The following is a 15736-nucleotide window of genomic DNA, read 5'->3' as shown; positions in this document are numbered from 1 at the left end:
CTGAGCAGCACCCATATACACTCCCGTCCAGTCTAATTGGAGCCTTCCCGAGCCGCCCTTGGCAAATAGGGGCACGGGCCTGGCCCAGGCCCAGTTGGCCCAGCTGCCCTAGTTAGACTTCCTAGGTAGATTCCAGAAGGCAGAGGGAGAAGATAAAGAGTGGAAATACAAAGCAGAAAACATAGTAACCAACAACGTGTGTAAGCAACTGCCTGCCCCCTTTCCGTAAATTGGCATGGCATGGCCTGGCCTGGCCTGGAACCGCCAGGGCGGTGGTGGATATTCGGTCAGCTGGCGCCAAAATTGCCAGCACAAGGCACAAAACTGTGCGCCTCAGCGGTTGTTGACGACGCAGAGGGAGAGAAACAGGGATGGACAGGAAGAGGTAGTGGAGTGGGAAAGGAAGGAAAAAGCAAGGAAAAGGAAATACAACTTAAAGTCTTTGAAATCAAAGATTAATCTACTTCTTTTTAAGAGTATTTTCCTGAAATCCCTTGGTTACTTCACCTTTACTTCCTCTGTCCATCTGTGTATACTGCCTCTGTTTCCTGCCTGTTTCCTGCTTAGTGGTACTTTTTTTTTTTTTTTTACTCATTCTTTTAGTTATTTTTTTTTCTTTGACTTCCTCTTGGGCTGATTCTTTTTTGCTTGTCCATTTCTTTTTTTCACCTAATTTTCACCTTTTCACCTTTTTACCTTTTTTCAGGCTGTATACTGTCTGCGTACCGCTTGTCTACTGCTGATTTCACTTGCTTGCGATTACCACAAATCAGCCAGAGCAAGGCGGATCCGAACAATCCGAGGACTGAAACTTTTGATTTTGCTTTCTAGTGGCCTTGGATTTGCTGACTTTTGCTGCCTTCGATTTTCTTTTTTTCCTTTTTTTTCCTTTTTCTTCTTCCTCTTCCTCTTCCTTCTTGTCCTTGGGCTTTTCTTGCCTGGGATGGGGCCTGCAGGATGAGCAGCACCTGGTACCGTCTTTGCCAGAGCCACTCGCTCGCAGTGTGATACCACCAATGTCTAGCTGGAACGAGGTTGATGGCATATCAGCCGCATAGTGGGATGCTGGGTCAGTTTTTTGCTTTTCTTTTCGTCATTCGGCTGCTTCGGGTGTTTGATCGCTGCCACGTGATATCTCCACGTTATTCATCCACCCCCTGAGGTTTGTATGTTATTTGGTAGTATGCATTTCGCAGCCATTCTTCCGATCCACCCGAATTGTCCAAACCGAGGATGGGAGGTTGGATACGAAATGTTGATCGGTGGCCATCAAGATGGCCACTAGATGCTCTTTGATGCTCTAGAAGAGCTTTTGAAGTATACCTCCCCTGTTATGTCCGTGGCGCTACTTGGCGCCAAAGTCTATTCAGTCTAAACTCTATTTCTTCCCAATCATTTCACGAATTAGGTTACCTGTCATTTACTCTACACTTTCTTAAACCTATTTTATCCATTACCCAAATATCTATATTATTCCATCCCTGCTCATTCCTTCTTGATATGGATCGGTTGCAAGCCTTCTTGCTTTGAAAAATTGAATACCGACCTGATGGGTGGGAGCGTAGTGCCATTATCCGCTATGCTCTCAGTCTTATGCTCTGCTTGTGCCTGCGATGCCTGCTTCTGTTTCTCCAACTTACTAAACAAGTATGTCGAGTTGATACCCTTATCAGACAAGTTCTGTGCTTGAAGTGGTGGAGAATGCGATGGTGTCTGTAGCGGCGTTTCGTTAGGCGAAATGATGAAGGCAGGGTTGCCAGTACGCGTTGTGTTGGCTGAATGTGGACGTGGTGGGGAGTTGGTCAAGTTTCTCTCAACGCTAGGCGTCATGTACAAATTCACAGCTGATCCCGTAGGAGAGTTGGGTCTGGACTTCTTGATGGGCTGGCAGAATTCAAGATTGAGCTGTGTCAGCGATGCTGGTTTTTGGATCTGTGATAAGCCCAGAGAGTACTGGGCGTTAGGTGATGTAACTTTTAGTGGAGTCATTCTTTGGAATGACAGAAGCGAGCTTGATAAATTGCCCAAATTGCCCAGAGAGCTGCTGGTCTTGAGCTTATTGAGCGAGCTGTTCGAGCCGAATGTCCTCAGTCTATGGAAATAGTCGTTGAGGTTTGAGAACGATGGTGTTTGCAGATTCTGGAACTGTCCCTGGTTTTTATGTGGTGGTTGGGCCATTTTGGCAGTTTCTGGGGAGTTTGCAAGTGAAGTAGCGGATGAATTTGGCGTAGAGCCAGTGTTTGAATTGCTGAAGACATAGGATGAGTTTGCAGCCGCTGAACTTATGGAAACCAGGCTGTTGGTCTTACCCAAGTGACCGTTGTTAACTGGAGGAGGTGAAAGAGCCTGGCCGTGTCCAAAGCGAGAGTTGAGCGGTTTGGAAATCTGTGATAAGCTCTTCTGGCCGTATTGTGGTGGAGATTGAGGCTGTGAGTCCGCTGGCGCTGGCGTAGCACCGCTTGGAGATGTCAGGTACTGACCCACAGGAGGAACGCTCTGGATAGGAACACCCTGAGGCATGCCATGAGGTACCCCCTGAGGCATGCCATGGTACTGTCCGTCCTCGTAGGAAACTGGCACAGCGATTGTCTGACCTGGTGGAACAGCATAGTGACCCTGAAGTTGCTGGACCTGCTGGAATTGCTGGACTCCCTGGACAGGCTGCATGCCTGGCTGGACAAAATAAACCGGGTAGGCCAGTGGATGGTAGTATTGAGCCGGCTGGCCCTCGTAACCCACGGGAATCGATGCCACTGGCACATTCATTCCAGGTTGCTCAACCTTGGAGTCCATCAGACGATACTTGCTGGGTCTCTTTCGGCTGGCCGGATTGTTATGGATACGCAAATGTCTTGTCAACTCGTCTGAACGAGAAAACCTCTTTGTACAACCAGGGAACGTACAAGGATGGGGCTTTTCACCGGTATGGGTTCGAATGTGCCTGGTTTGGTGCTCTAGCCTGTGAAAGGCCTTGTCGCACATGGTGCACTTGTAAGGTCTGTCTTCCTTCTTCTTGTCCATGGCTGGCTAGACTGAGGAGATGTTGAGCGTAATGTTTTCGAAAGCAATGAGTAGTTGGTAGTGTTTAGATGTGACTTTTTTTTTCTCTTGACGTTAGGTTGAGTAGAACAAGCGAGGCGGGAAAAAGTCAGGGCTTCAAAAAAAGAAATATTGTTGGCTGGGGCATTGTGGAGCGCTTCTATACAGAGAGGGTGCGCAGCTGTAAGGTTACTATGGGCCAGGCTGCAGGAAGATGCCTGGGGCAGAGGCGCTGAAGAAAAGTTTTTCCGAAACCATTGCCGGCTCGGGGGCCCCCACGGGCACATGGGGTGGGGTTATAGTGGGGGTATACTTATAATATTTGTGTTGCGTGATAGCGGAAAAGGAGAGGGAAGTTTGGGAACCCCTAAAGAGAAGGTAGTTGGTATTCTTTGAGCATTTACCTCCATTGTGGTCCACTTTATTACCTTGTTACGACCTCGGAGTCGGTGAGTACTGCAGGAAAGCGCAAGAAGTAATCGCCCTTGATAATGCTTTGCACATCACTTCAGTCGCAGAGGCCGTGGGGCGTCACGCGTGTATCTGCCGAGGAATCGTGCAAAGCGACAAGAAACGCCAGTCTTGAATTGCGAGGTATGGCCCACCGGCGACGCGCGACTGCACGTAGGCCCGTCATCGCACGTTATGGAGGGGGAGTTTTTCCGGCGCTCCTGCTCCCCCACTCTCCCTCCACGGTGTCACTTTTGTGAAAGTTTTGGGTTTGGCGAAGTCTACGAAGAGTATTAAGCTGTGCCTTGTCTATTGAATTCTAAATGTAACGGTTATTGTGTATTGCTTGGGGTTGCTTTGCGCAAAATCTGTTTCTGCGTCAGATGATGAAATGCAACGTTGCATGCGACTCATGATATCTCCCTATTATGCCCTCCAGGTTTCGTCCCCAGGTCCGTAAACATGTCTTAGATCGGATTTTTCTTTTCTTTCCTGCAATACCTCATGTGACGTTGCAATCAGAATAATTAAAGGTTGCACGATAAGTTTCCCCAGGTTTTCTTGTCTGGTGTCTCCATATCTGACTCGGACCTATATCTCCTGGTTGAAGTCGAGCCATTGGTCGAACCACTGAAGGTTGCCTAAGAAATTATCGTTACCAAAGGCATCTGAAGCTGGTTGTGAAGGAACCGTTCCCGGGGATGGATCGTCAGAAACAACACTTCTTGTATGGTCGTAGTACTCTCTCTTGCTCTGGTCCTCCATGAGTTTCTCCAAGTCGTCTTTTTTCTTTTGCTTCATGAGTCCAAACTGAGTAAAGTATTGCTGGTTGACCTCTGCTGATCCTGGATCCGTGCCATACTCTTCGATATCGGCAAGGGACTTTTGGAAACTAAGTGACATGATCTTATTGGTCATCTTGAACACCCAAATACACTCTTTCACCATTTTGAACCTTTCGTGAAAGATGAGCTTACCTTTATCATTCTTAACCGGCGAGTCTTGGTAATAATTAAGCAAGTTCATAGAATCCTTCATTAGTCTTCGTGATTCAACAAGGAAAACACCCGCATTGATGAAAACAAGACAGTTGATACCAACATTAAACAACAAGAGAAGGTTAATATACCAAGGAGCGTATAGACACTTTGCGTTTTTGAGTTTGTTGAGCAAATAAATGACTCCTTCGTTGGCTTCGACCACTTTCTCGATTTGCATACCTTCCGATGCAAGACGTTTCCCGAAGTAGCTGAATAGAAGCTTTCCATGGATTGCCAACAATAAGTCATAGAAGTGGAGCTTGACAGTAGCTTTCATCATATGTGAAACAGGACCTCCGCAGCCTTCGTAAGGGAAAATATCATGCACATCGTCAAACCCATTCTCAGAAAGCCAACCTTGAAGCAAGTAGATTTCCTTATTGATTTGCTGAGACTTAAGCAAGTCATAGTTGTCTGAACTATTAGTGTGAATGAAGTTGGACACACGAGCGATATGTATCATTGCAAAGGCAGGTAAAGTGATCCAATCGTCACCTGCTGATTCCTTAACGAAATCGAAACTGGGGAAGGGCCGTATTATATCAAACTCGTTGAGCGCTCTGTAACGGCCAGCTTGAAGAAACATGATTCTATCAAAGCAGTAAACTGAAAAGAAAATACGCTTGGCCTTCAAAAGATCGTATGTGGAAACGTCAGCAGTAACTTTTCTGTCTCTAAACAATCCCATAGAACGACACATACCGATTGCATGGCCAAAGGCAGAGTTGGCGGCTGTTTGTCTGTGGGTAATACGCAAGTAAAGCGTCACGAGCAACCAGCACTGGATCAACTCAAAGGATTCCCATTCAAAACTGAAAATTTGCAAGACCTTATGGGAATATTTGAAAAGTCTTTCTTCCAAACGAAGCATATCCATACTAGGTCCCTCTGGTTTCATAAATTGCACGAAACGATTACTTAAAGCATAGACGAGACATAACATTGCCAGGAAAAGGGCTGTGACGTTGGTAGGAGCACCAGAACTTGACTGTTTGTTGAAAGCCACTATCTGCTCTCTGAAGACGGTTTCGTGGAGAATTGCGTAAAGAGGGTTGATTTCACGGAAGAAGAAATCGACATAATGCGTCTTAGTAGCTTCGTTGAGCAATTTGATATCTGGCAACGAAGGCAAAGGCTCAGGCTTAAGATAATTACAGCCAGATAAGTTCCATCCGAAATACTGAGTACGAGGAACAGTAACCTTCAGCTTGGCTTCTGGGTCAAGACCTTCGTACAAAGCCTTACACAACTCAATCACCAAAGCGTTTTGGTGTCGCCTACTTGAACGCCATTTGGAAGCTGTGTGACGCATTAAGTCTGCAACATCCAGAGTATCTGGATTGATCCTTCCCACGTTCTTAACGTGCCCATTCAGGTGATCAGAGAGCAAGTTCTCTAGGTAGTGAACTCTATTTTCCAAGTATGCCGTATATGATGGATCAGCATAATTTTTTTGAATAACTGGTAAAGCGTGAGAATGGTAGTTAGGAGTTGCTGGTACGTTAGGTGGGTGATCATTTTGAGTTTGAACGGGATGAGTAGGGAATGGATCTGGCGAGAAAGCCGACCGTTGTTTCTTTCTCTGTGGACCATCTGGTGCTGACATTTCGCTCAGTGGAGCAAGGCCATCATTGCTTGTGGCAGAAGATGTAGAAACACCAAGGATGTTTCCTTGAGTAGTTACAGTGGCAGTAGCCTGACCGGCAGTTCTAAACACACATTCAACACTGTGCTTGACGCAATTCGTACAAGGCTGGCTTCCGCTGCACTTGACTTTATGATTACGACAACGTTCACAAGCTTTGTTCACACGCATACGAGCCTTTTCTTGACCAGCAGCCACTGACTGAGCAGCAGAGGCACCATCCATAATACCATTTGGATTACTGGTATTATTGTCGTGTGATTGTGGAATGCCTTGGTTGGCAAGACCAGAGTTCATTGAATTGTAAGCAGCGTAAGGAACCGCATGGCCTGGACCGGACACTGGTGCTCCATTAGAACCCATATACATAACATGGCCTGGATGTCCTCCAGGAGTTGGCGCCTGGACAGGCTGGACACCAAATCCATGGCTTTGTGGAATTGGAGTAGCTGCTGACAGCCATACCGAAGGCTTCCGGTGTTCAAGTGGTTGGAACGGCTTCAGCGGCTGGCCTGAGGAGTACTGGTTAAGTGGAGGATAAGCCGTATCGTAAGCCTTCATTGATGGAAGCGTATCGTAAGACTGAGTGGCATCATTAGCCAGAGATGGCCTATTTTCAGGCACAAGGTTTGGGTCCTTTCTTAGATTGTCTTGGATGGACTGTTTATCTTCAGCGTCAGACATTGTTGATAAGATGAGATAAACAATAGCTTATTCATGAAAAGGGTAGGAAACGAATATTTCAAGACGTCTGATGATGGAATCAATACGTTGGACCGTTTACGGTTAGGTGAATTCGGGTATCTTTCCAGATGAAGCGATGACAGGATGAAAAAGATAGAGTGCGTTGAAGATGAAAGACCGACTGCGGATTTCCCATCAGTAGGCCATAGAAAAGATAGAAAAGGTAGTCTAGGTGCCAATATTTATCCCAAAGCTTCCTCCAATAGTGTCCAAAATCAACCCAGATCTCTACAAAAGACGACCTTGCCTCTCCCCAGTGGTTGCAAATTTGTGCTTCTTGGAGTCTCGGGATAGACGTCAAACTGGCTGGTCCGACGGGCCGTGATTCGGATCAGATAAGCTGGTGCAGGAGAGCGAGTTAGACTCGCGGGAGGTGGTAAGCCAGGGAAGTTATGAGGAAGGTTTAAAGAAAGGTTTCCTGGGAATGAATTGTAGGGTATGGAATGAGGAAGGTGGTTTTAAGAATGTTCTGGTGGTATCATGGTGGCACGAAGTGTCTTGTGTTTCAAAGGTTAAGTAGTTCGCATTTGCAGGTTTTGGGTTGTAGTGAGGAAAGAAACCAGAGATATGGACCTTCAATCCAGGAACTGTTCCCAGGCAAATTTCCAGAAGAAACTGGACTTCATCCAGGACAGGACCAAAAGTGGCTACTTGCCAAATCCATTCAAGGTCGAGATCTGCAAATGTGGAACATGCTGGTGTTACCCTCCGTGTGGAGTGGCTGCGAAAAAGAAAAACCCACCAGAAAGCGTTGAAAATCTAATAATGGCCCAAGCCATTCACAAGTAGCTATATGGGAAGGGCAGCACATACCTTCTTTGGCTGAAGGTCACCCAATAATGAAATACGCATATACAGTTTAACTTTAGTCTTCTAGGCTTAGCGACCAGCAACACATCCAACCACTGCATGTTGCCCAAACTAAGAAGTCTGGTTTGGAGACATGGAGACATAGCATACAGCAAGACTAGACGAGACGAAGCAACGGTTGGAAGTACAATGATAGGGGTGTCCTGTGAAATTTGGAAAAGAGTAGCCGAGAAAAAAAGACAAGAAGGAAAATAATAAAGGAAGGTTTCTTGGTAGTGGAGAGAGCCATTCTGGTGGAAGTACGAGGAGAACTTGAAGACTTTGTTTCTTTTTTAGCCTTTTTCACTTTAATTATTTTTACGTTTGTTGGCACTGCAGTAGACGACGGCCACGTCAGACCGTTGGAGTAGATTAAATGTGAAACGTGAAACATGCCGTGTATACCGATCGACCCATTCAATTGTCAGGCACGAGAAGAGAAAAGCTTGATTGGCCCACCACTCAGAATAAGCCATGTATGACGAATGTGGACACGAGCCACGGCACCAGCCAGCCAGAAATCGATAAGCTTTTCAAGTGGATCATCGAACAAAAAGATATACGGAGAGAATAAGGGTCCCTCTATTGTACCCATATGGGAATGGCAGCGATCTGAGGAATGGTTGCAAAAGGGCGCGTTGGTGAGGGTTAATCGTTTACAATGGAGACAAGCAGCCAGAGCCAGAACGGTTACCATAGAATAGACATTGTAGAGAACAGGGCCCAGTGCCGATCCAGATTTGCTCTGGCACGAGCCAGAAAGGCCGCCACTTGGCCGTACATACGAGAAAGAAGTGAAATTAAAAATAAACATCAAAGAAAAAGGAGGTGGATAAGGGAAATTGAAGGAAAAAGAAAGGTGGAGGCCGTGGAGGCCCTTTGGGGGAGGGTACGGAAAGTACGGGCGCAAGAAGGTTTGAGCCCCCGGGTCCAGGAAGAGGCGGGGGGAGGAAAAAAAAAAAAAAGAGCCATGAAGTGGGAGTGTCAACAATGAAACGAAAGCACAATTAGACCGATTTGGAAACCGCGAGACGAGCCCGTACAGTGACCAAAAGGGATAAAGGACAATTTGCCTGTGGGTAGAAGAAGAAGGAAAAAAAGGTGGGAAATGAGCGACAAAGAGACATTGTAAGTGGCAGTGGGCGACGAACTAAGGTTTCGGGGGAGGGTTAGGGTTAGGGCGAGGGTAGGCCAGGCGGCAAACGGGAGGCAAGGGCAAGAATTGTAGGGTTAAACGTAGGCAGACAGATGTAGGGCAGAGACATGGTGAGGTCATAGGGCTTAGGGCGTGAGAGGGAGAGCCAGCTTGGCGCCGAGGTGGAAGCATCTAGCATGGGTAAATGAGAACCAACCAAAAAACAAGCCAGGGAGATAAGATGAGCGGCATGGTTAGAAGAAACAGAGGATATACATGAAATAGGGGTGGATGTTTACTTGTTATGTTCGTAAATGGATAGGGATGCCCAAGTGGTGATCACAAAAGCGGGAGTAAACCAAGAAGCTTACTTAGCTGAAGAAAGTAGGGGACACAAAAACAGAGCAGTTAAACCCGTAGGCAGTAAGGCAGTAGGCGTTGGTGCGCGGGCGTTGGTCCCAAAAAGCCAAAAAAAGATACACAGAGACATGTATAGAAAGAGAGAGAAAGAGGGGGAGGGACTGGGGTTGTGAGAAAAAAAATCTGGGTTTGCTAGCGCCAAAAGGGTTACATCATCATTTTATCGCTTTTGCATTCTTGCTCGCGGCATTAGACCCGATCCGCCCGGCAGCAGGCAGCAGGCAGTAACAGGCAGTAACAGTTGGGCTCATGATGGGTGTGCAGTAGAATTCACAAAGTAGTAGTTGACTGGGGTGGAGGAGGGAAAGAGGGAGAATTCACAAAGAAGACAAAGAAGTGGCATGCCTGTTGGGTTGTGGTTGCCTTGGGATGAGTAGACAACGGTGGGTACGGTGGGAGGTACGGTAGGAGGTAGAAGGTGGAGGGCCAGAATGCGTGGGTAGACAAGTACGGAATTTGGAGCCGATCAGGCTACGTCTGGGCTACGTCTGGGCCACTTCTGGGCTCTGGTGGCCACCTCGTAATGGTACAGCCGAGAAGTACAGTTGAAACGAAGCCAAACGGGATTGTCGGTTATGGAATTCGAAATAGGATTTTCTGGAACACGAGAGATGGAATTTGAGCCCGATCCAATTGGCGGCAGCAGGAGCCGCGAGCCGCGAGCCGCTCAGCATTACCAGCGGCAGCAGCAAAAAAAAAAAAAAAGGAGCACTGAGAACAAGGGAGAGTTTCAGGTCACGCGGTGAGAAAGAGACGCATTCGCATTCGCATCCGCATTCGCATCAGCATTTGGTTTGAAAGAACACGAACAAAGACCCCAGGCAGCATGGAGGCTGCCAGCGGCAGCACAGGAGGAGCAGCAGAAAAATAGCAAGAAATGGGAAAAAGGCCAGAAAAAGGGGAAGGCAATGGAGGGAGGCTGTTTTAGCATTAGAGGCAGAAACGGAGCAGCAGCAGGTGGTGGTAATGTAGAAGAAAAATGAAAGTTGCCGCCGGTGCCGCTGAAGCTGCTGAAGCTGGTGAGGTTCGCAGGACAAAAAAAAAAAAAAAAAAAAAACAGGACGAGAAGAATGAAGAAGAGTTGCACCATGTAATTGCCGCCCTTGGTTAGGTGGGGGATCCTGAAAACACAAAATAAAGAAGAGGTAGGGTGAATGCATTTCACAGAGTTACGTTAATCCAAGGATCATTCGGGAGAATAATTTTCCGAAGCAGAAAGCAAGAAAAAGAAAAAGAAAAGAAAAATAAAAATATAGGCTGTTCAGAGTTTCAGGAGGTCAAAGTATGAGCCATGGGCAGAGAAAAAGCCACCCACCCACCCTTCGTGGAAGGCAGTCTGGAACGAGTGTGGACCCACTTGTTCATGCGATGGGCCCAGGGCATTGGGCATATTGGGCATTGGGGAGTCGAGATACTGGCTGCGAAATTCAGAAGCCAAGGGGCAAACAAAGGCTTACGCTCTTTTTTTTTTTTTTTTGCTTGTCTGGCGTGGCATGTGCTTAGCCAAATGACAGGCGTAAAACAACCAAAATAGAATGTGCCGCGGCCAATGATGTTGCAGTGTTGGGTGGCCACTGGCCCACTGGCCCACCGGGAGTGCGTGGAAGCAGCAGCCAAGGCCAGCAGAAAGGAGACAAATGAGAAAAAGAGGTGAGAAGCAGCAGGCAGCAGGCAGTAGGCAGTAGGCAGCAGGGCGGTTGTGTAGAGTAAAACAAGCGACGACTTTTTGTACTGAGAAACGGAGCACGGAAATCGGCACCGTCACAACCGGTTGTAAATTAGGAAGGAATTGGGTGCAAAGCAGATGACAGCTGGTGATATCCAAGGACGGGGAGAAGGATAATAAACAAGAAAACAAAAAGGAGGATAGGTTGGGGATACACGAGAGAGCTAGGGGGCTCCACGAGGACTATTTCCAATGTGGGTGGTGGTTGCCAGTAGTGGCAGCAGTGGCTGTTCATCGTTTGGGTAAAGGCTGATACTTTTTCTTTTTTTTCTTTTATTTTTCGTCACCAGTATCTCCCGTGTAGGAGGCTTTTACCTTTGCCTTTTTTTTATTTTGTGCCCTTCGGGAACCACAAATGGGAAACGGGAGGTGCGAGTATTCTTCACTCGCTTTGGCCATTCTGCTGCTGCAGCCGCCCCGTTCAGGCAGGCGCCAGGCAGGTCCCCCCATAGACACAGGCCTGTTGCAGGTCAGCAGCCCAGGCCGGCCGCCTTCTTCCAGACAGGCCCAGCAGGGCAACAGGCAGGCAGGCAGACAGGCAGACAGGCAGACAGGCGTTAGGCAGCCACTGGGGCGATATGGGTTTTAGTGCCTCAGTGCATTTGAGGAAATATGGTATTGCATTGGTTTTTTTTTTTTTTTTTTTTTTTTTTTCTTACCTGCTGCAGCGATGATCGTTTGTTTCCCGTAACTGGGGCCTCTCTGATATAAGGACCCCGATGCCCCAGGTCCTTGGCCTTGAGGAAACCAATATCTTTTGAACATTTCGTCCTTCCTTTGACCTTATTCCATTATACGTCCTTTCCCATCTGCATCAGCATGTCCACGCTAGCGAAAACCTACGTGGCCTGCTGCCTACTACTCCTACAAGATCCGGGCTCTCCCTTGGTTCCTCATGATGTGAGTGACTTTGTGCTGGTGCTTGATACTTTAGACCTTTCACTGGCCAACTTGGCTCTTCTGATTGTGCTTCTTGCCCGCTACAAACGGAATGATGTTAATACGCTTGTGCTAGGCGACACTTCGGCTTTGAATACAGCTTACTATGCCATGATCGGTTCTCTTGTCTTGGCTAACAAGTATATGAACGATCAGAGTTATACGCTCAAAACATGGCATTCCATCTTGGCCAAGTGCTCCCATCTTGCTCCTACGCTCCCGCTTTTGAACCAGCTTGAAGCTCATTTCTTGAGTGCCATTAACTACTCGGTTGGTACTGCCCATGAACCTTCCTTGTGGGATAAGTTTTCCCATTTGGATCCATACTGGCTTTCCCAATTACGTGCTCAGGTTGAGGATGGTCCCGTTGCTGCTCCACTTCCTCAGTCTGTTCCTCAGGTACCTGCCCAGGTCGCTCCCCCAGTCGCTGCTGCTGCTGCTGCTCCTCAGGTTGGCCCCATGCCTACTCCACCATCGGTTCCTACATTCCAGCCTTTTGCTCCTTTGGTGGCCATGGCCCCTGTGGTTCTGCCAGCATACTGTTTAGGTCAACTGTTACAGCCTCATTTGCATTGCACGCCAGTGCCCACGCCTCCTACTGTTCCTCCACCATTGCCTCGCCAGATGTACAACCAGTGCCAGTTCCAGGCGCTCGATGACTACGTGCCAATGACACCTATGCTGGTGGGCCGCAAGCGTCGGAAGGTAGACGACTACAGCATTAGCATTAACGTGGGCCAGCCATGGTACCCTGCTCCTATGGGCGCCCAGGCTCTCCACAAGCATTACTGACGAAATGACGAAAGAAAATATAAACATTTAAAACTTTGCATAAAAGAGCTCCCTTGCTCTTGTCCCGAAAAAATATACATACAAACCTGGGCTTCCACTTGCCCAGACTACGAATCCATTAACGATGATGTAGCTCAGCCCGCTGTTAGTAGGTTTCGCATTTTGCAGCCATTCCTGCTTGCTGCGCAACACCCACCGACCAAACCTACTGGATCTGTGTTTACCAAAAACCCACATCACTCCTCCATTTGCTGTTCCCCTATCCACCACTTCTCCTCTTTGTGATACGCCTCAGACCTTCCCGGTTATACTTACACGCACCCCCGGTGTGTTAAACACCGAGCAAGCAGGATGTGCGGTGACATGGCTGTTTTTGTGTAAGCTCTCAATAGTATCCACGATTCTCAGCGGCTATTTATCTACAGCGTAAATGTGAAAAAAAAAAATTGTTGGTAATCTTCTGATTCCTTTCCCAAGGCCAAGAACTCGGACTTATACCAGTCCACAAACATCCATCGTTATCCCAAGGACAGTGATCTCCCAAGGGACCACACTACGTTGCTTTCATCTCTCATCTTTTTTCCCTTTTACCTCTTTCCTTTTACTTTTTACTTTTCCCACTTTACAGAACTGGCATCGCCTGCCCACAGCTTCTTCCATGACCTTTGCCGTACATCTCAAGTCCAGACTGCCAAACGTCCAGAAAGCAAAAATACGCAGCCTACGAAAACCCACGCCAGCTGCCAGCTGCCAGCCTTGTGACCTGGCTTTGACTTTTCTCGTTCGGGCTTTTCCGATACGCTTGCCTCGACCTTTTGGTTTGCGCCTGTAGAGGCTCTTTACTGGACAAGGCTTGGTCGCACTGGAGGGCCTCTGGCGCGTGAATGGGCATTTGCTGGAGCGTCCTGCAAGCTTTCTTGATTTGAGGAAGTTTGAATGTTTGAAGGTTTGAAGTTTGAAGTTTGGAAGTTTGTTGATTGGTGTGGTACGATGGACTTCGGGTGGAATGTGGTTTTAGGCTTTGGTTTCTGGTTTCTGTTTGGTATTCTTACTGTGCCTCTTGTCATTTCTTCTAGTCTCTGCTTCAGTTTGCACCCAGTGCGACTCATCTCTGCCCATCTCATCAGTAACTACCTGCCCCACATAAGACGTCTACACGCCTGGACCGTTCTTTCCTTGAATATTCTCCGCACATGTCCCTAGGAGAATGTACTGTGTGCCTTAAGGAGCAAGCCAAGTACAGATGTCCCAAGTGTCCGGTGACGTACTGTTCGTTGACGTGCTTCAAGAGTCCATCTCACTCTCACGAGAGCCAAGCTGAGGAGACAAGAAGTGAAAAGCCTGTGGTAGCTTCGGCACCTGCTGAATCGCCTTCTACGGTTTCTATAAACCAGAAGATCGCTGAGGATCCTGTCATCAACCAGCTCTTAAAGTATAAGTCGCTTCAGGTGCACTTGGCTGTGATAGTCAAGCTACTTAATGATTCCTCCATCACCAACGAACCGTTGGCTGAAAACCGTCGGGAAATTGCAAACATGAGATTATGTGATCTACGAATGGGTGGAGCCGAAGAGAATGAGCTCGTGGAAGAGTTTGTTACAAGGATCATCGAGTTGACCGGTTGATCATGCATTCGGGAAGCTACTGTCCTTCCACTCTTACTCATACTTGCCTTGCCAGATATCCTGGTACCGTGGCTTCACATTTGGCGCCTTGTATCTGAAAAGATGTCCGCCAAAGTCCTTCTCAGTCTCGTCTGCAACCTTGACCACTGCATCAAGATCCTCGTGCTCAAGGTGAGCAGTGTTGATAAAGATATCGTCATTATCTTTGCCTGCCACTAGAACGCAAGTGACTTGCTCAGCAGGTAATTTGATAACCTGCTCCACGCCTCCTTTAAGGTTGAATTTAACAACGGTGGAGGTACCAAACCCAGCTTGGTAGATGTATTCGTCATCTGTGAAATCCAAGCCGTCTGGAATGAAATTTTCCTTCGATGTAGAAATTTCAGATAATTCCTTATTATCCTTAAATGCAGCTTTGAAATCTATAAGTGTAGCCTTGTTGCTGAGCGTGGTGGTCTCGTGGTCGTAGTCGAACGAGTACACCGTCTTTCTGGGAGAGTCAGTCCAGTATAACTTCTTTCCATCCTTGGTGAAGGCCAATCCGTTGGAGATGATTGTCTTCTCTTGCATCACCTTGATCTCTCCAGTTTTGTGGTCGATTCTGTACAAGAAACCTTCTTCCTTCAAACCATCTTCCTTGGTACGTGGGAAATCCGTCATCACGCCAACCCACAAGTTTCCCCAAGGGTCAATGTTGGCATCGTTTGAACGCAAACGGTGCTTCTGTTCTTCATTAAATGGATAGGAAACATAAGGCTTGATGGAACCGGATGTGAAGTTTCCGAAAGACACTCCGGTCTTAGTGCAGAGAAGGACAGTATCCACATCGTTAGTCTTGCAAATGGCGCCAATTGACTCGCCGGCTTTGTTGATCTTCAAGACCTGGTGTCTTTTTTCCAAGTCCTTGTCGTCCAAATAAACCCTGTGAGCCTCAGCGTTAATGATATCAACCCAGAGTAGAGTATTATTCCTGACATCATAGGTGAAGCCCTCAGTAAGGCGACCACGATAAGCCGGTAAGATAATCTGAGACGTTAGTACCGATCAACCAACCAAATCAATTTGCAACATACGTTTTCTTTTGTAAGCTCTATAACTTCAACCATGGTTCGATAATGAGAAATGGCAGCAACAGCACCGTAGATATATATCCACACAATAGGTATTCGCGCTGGGTAAGCTTCCGCGCAGGGCAATGGTACTAACCGTACCACCGCAACAAATCCGAGCGAGTGCCAAAGCAATAGTCTGGTATAAGAAAAGGGCCAAAATGACGCAGTGTTTGTTAAGCTGGATTTTTGGTTTTTTGGTGTGGCTTGCGATTGGTAGAGG

General features: G+C 47.4%; 5 protein-coding genes across 5 annotated transcripts; 2 read left to right on the top strand and 3 right to left on the bottom strand. All coding sequences in view use genetic code 12, as the record gives it.

Annotated features, from left to right (window-relative positions):
* Window positions 1-1485: 1485 nt before the first annotated feature.
* On the bottom strand, window positions 1486-3021 carry MIG1 (transcription factor; the record flags this gene model as incomplete). The annotated part of the gene is made up of 1 exon (XM_025486364.1): window positions 1486-3021. One exon carries the CDS (start codon window positions 3019-3021, stop codon window positions 1486-1488), a length of 1536 nt encoding a protein of 511 aa, XP_025343914.1.
* A 1059-nt stretch (window positions 3022-4080) lies between these two features.
* Window positions 4081-6858, bottom strand: CTA7 (Cta7p; the record flags this gene model as incomplete). Its single annotated transcript, XM_025486363.1, has 1 exon — window positions 4081-6858. One exon carries the CDS (start codon window positions 6856-6858, stop codon window positions 4081-4083), a length of 2778 nt encoding a protein of 925 aa, XP_025343913.1.
* A 5009-nt stretch (window positions 6859-11867) lies between these two features.
* Window positions 11868-12779, top strand: CXQ85_002697 (uncharacterized protein; the record flags this gene model as incomplete). Its single annotated transcript, XM_025486362.1, has 1 exon — window positions 11868-12779. One exon carries the CDS (start codon window positions 11868-11870, stop codon window positions 12777-12779), a length of 912 nt encoding a protein of 303 aa, XP_025343912.1.
* Window positions 12780-13972: 1193 nt separating this feature from the next.
* Window positions 13973-14404, top strand: HIT1 (Hit1p; the record flags this gene model as incomplete). The annotated part of the gene is made up of 1 exon (XM_025486361.1): window positions 13973-14404. The coding sequence occupies one exon, from the start codon at window positions 13973-13975 to the stop codon at window positions 14402-14404; it is 432 nt and encodes a 143-aa protein (XP_025343911.1).
* A 33-nt stretch (window positions 14405-14437) lies between these two features.
* Window positions 14438-15510, bottom strand: CGR1 (Cgr1p; the record flags this gene model as incomplete). Its single annotated transcript, XM_025486360.1, has 2 exons — window positions 14438-15430; window positions 15478-15510. 2 exons carry the CDS (start codon window positions 15508-15510, stop codon window positions 14438-14440), a joined length of 1026 nt encoding a protein of 341 aa, XP_025343910.1.
* Between the last annotated feature and the right edge of the window lie 226 nt (window positions 15511-15736).

The sequence above is a fragment of the Candidozyma haemuli genome, assembly GCF_002926055.2.
Source record: "Candidozyma haemuli strain B11899 chromosome Unknown D_2014730914, whole genome shotgun sequence".
NCBI lineage: Eukaryota > Fungi > Ascomycota > Pichiomycetes > Serinales > Metschnikowiaceae > Candidozyma > Candidozyma haemuli.
The sequence above is the reverse complement of the archived record's forward strand: the minus strand, read 5'-3'. Positions and strand labels throughout refer to the sequence as shown.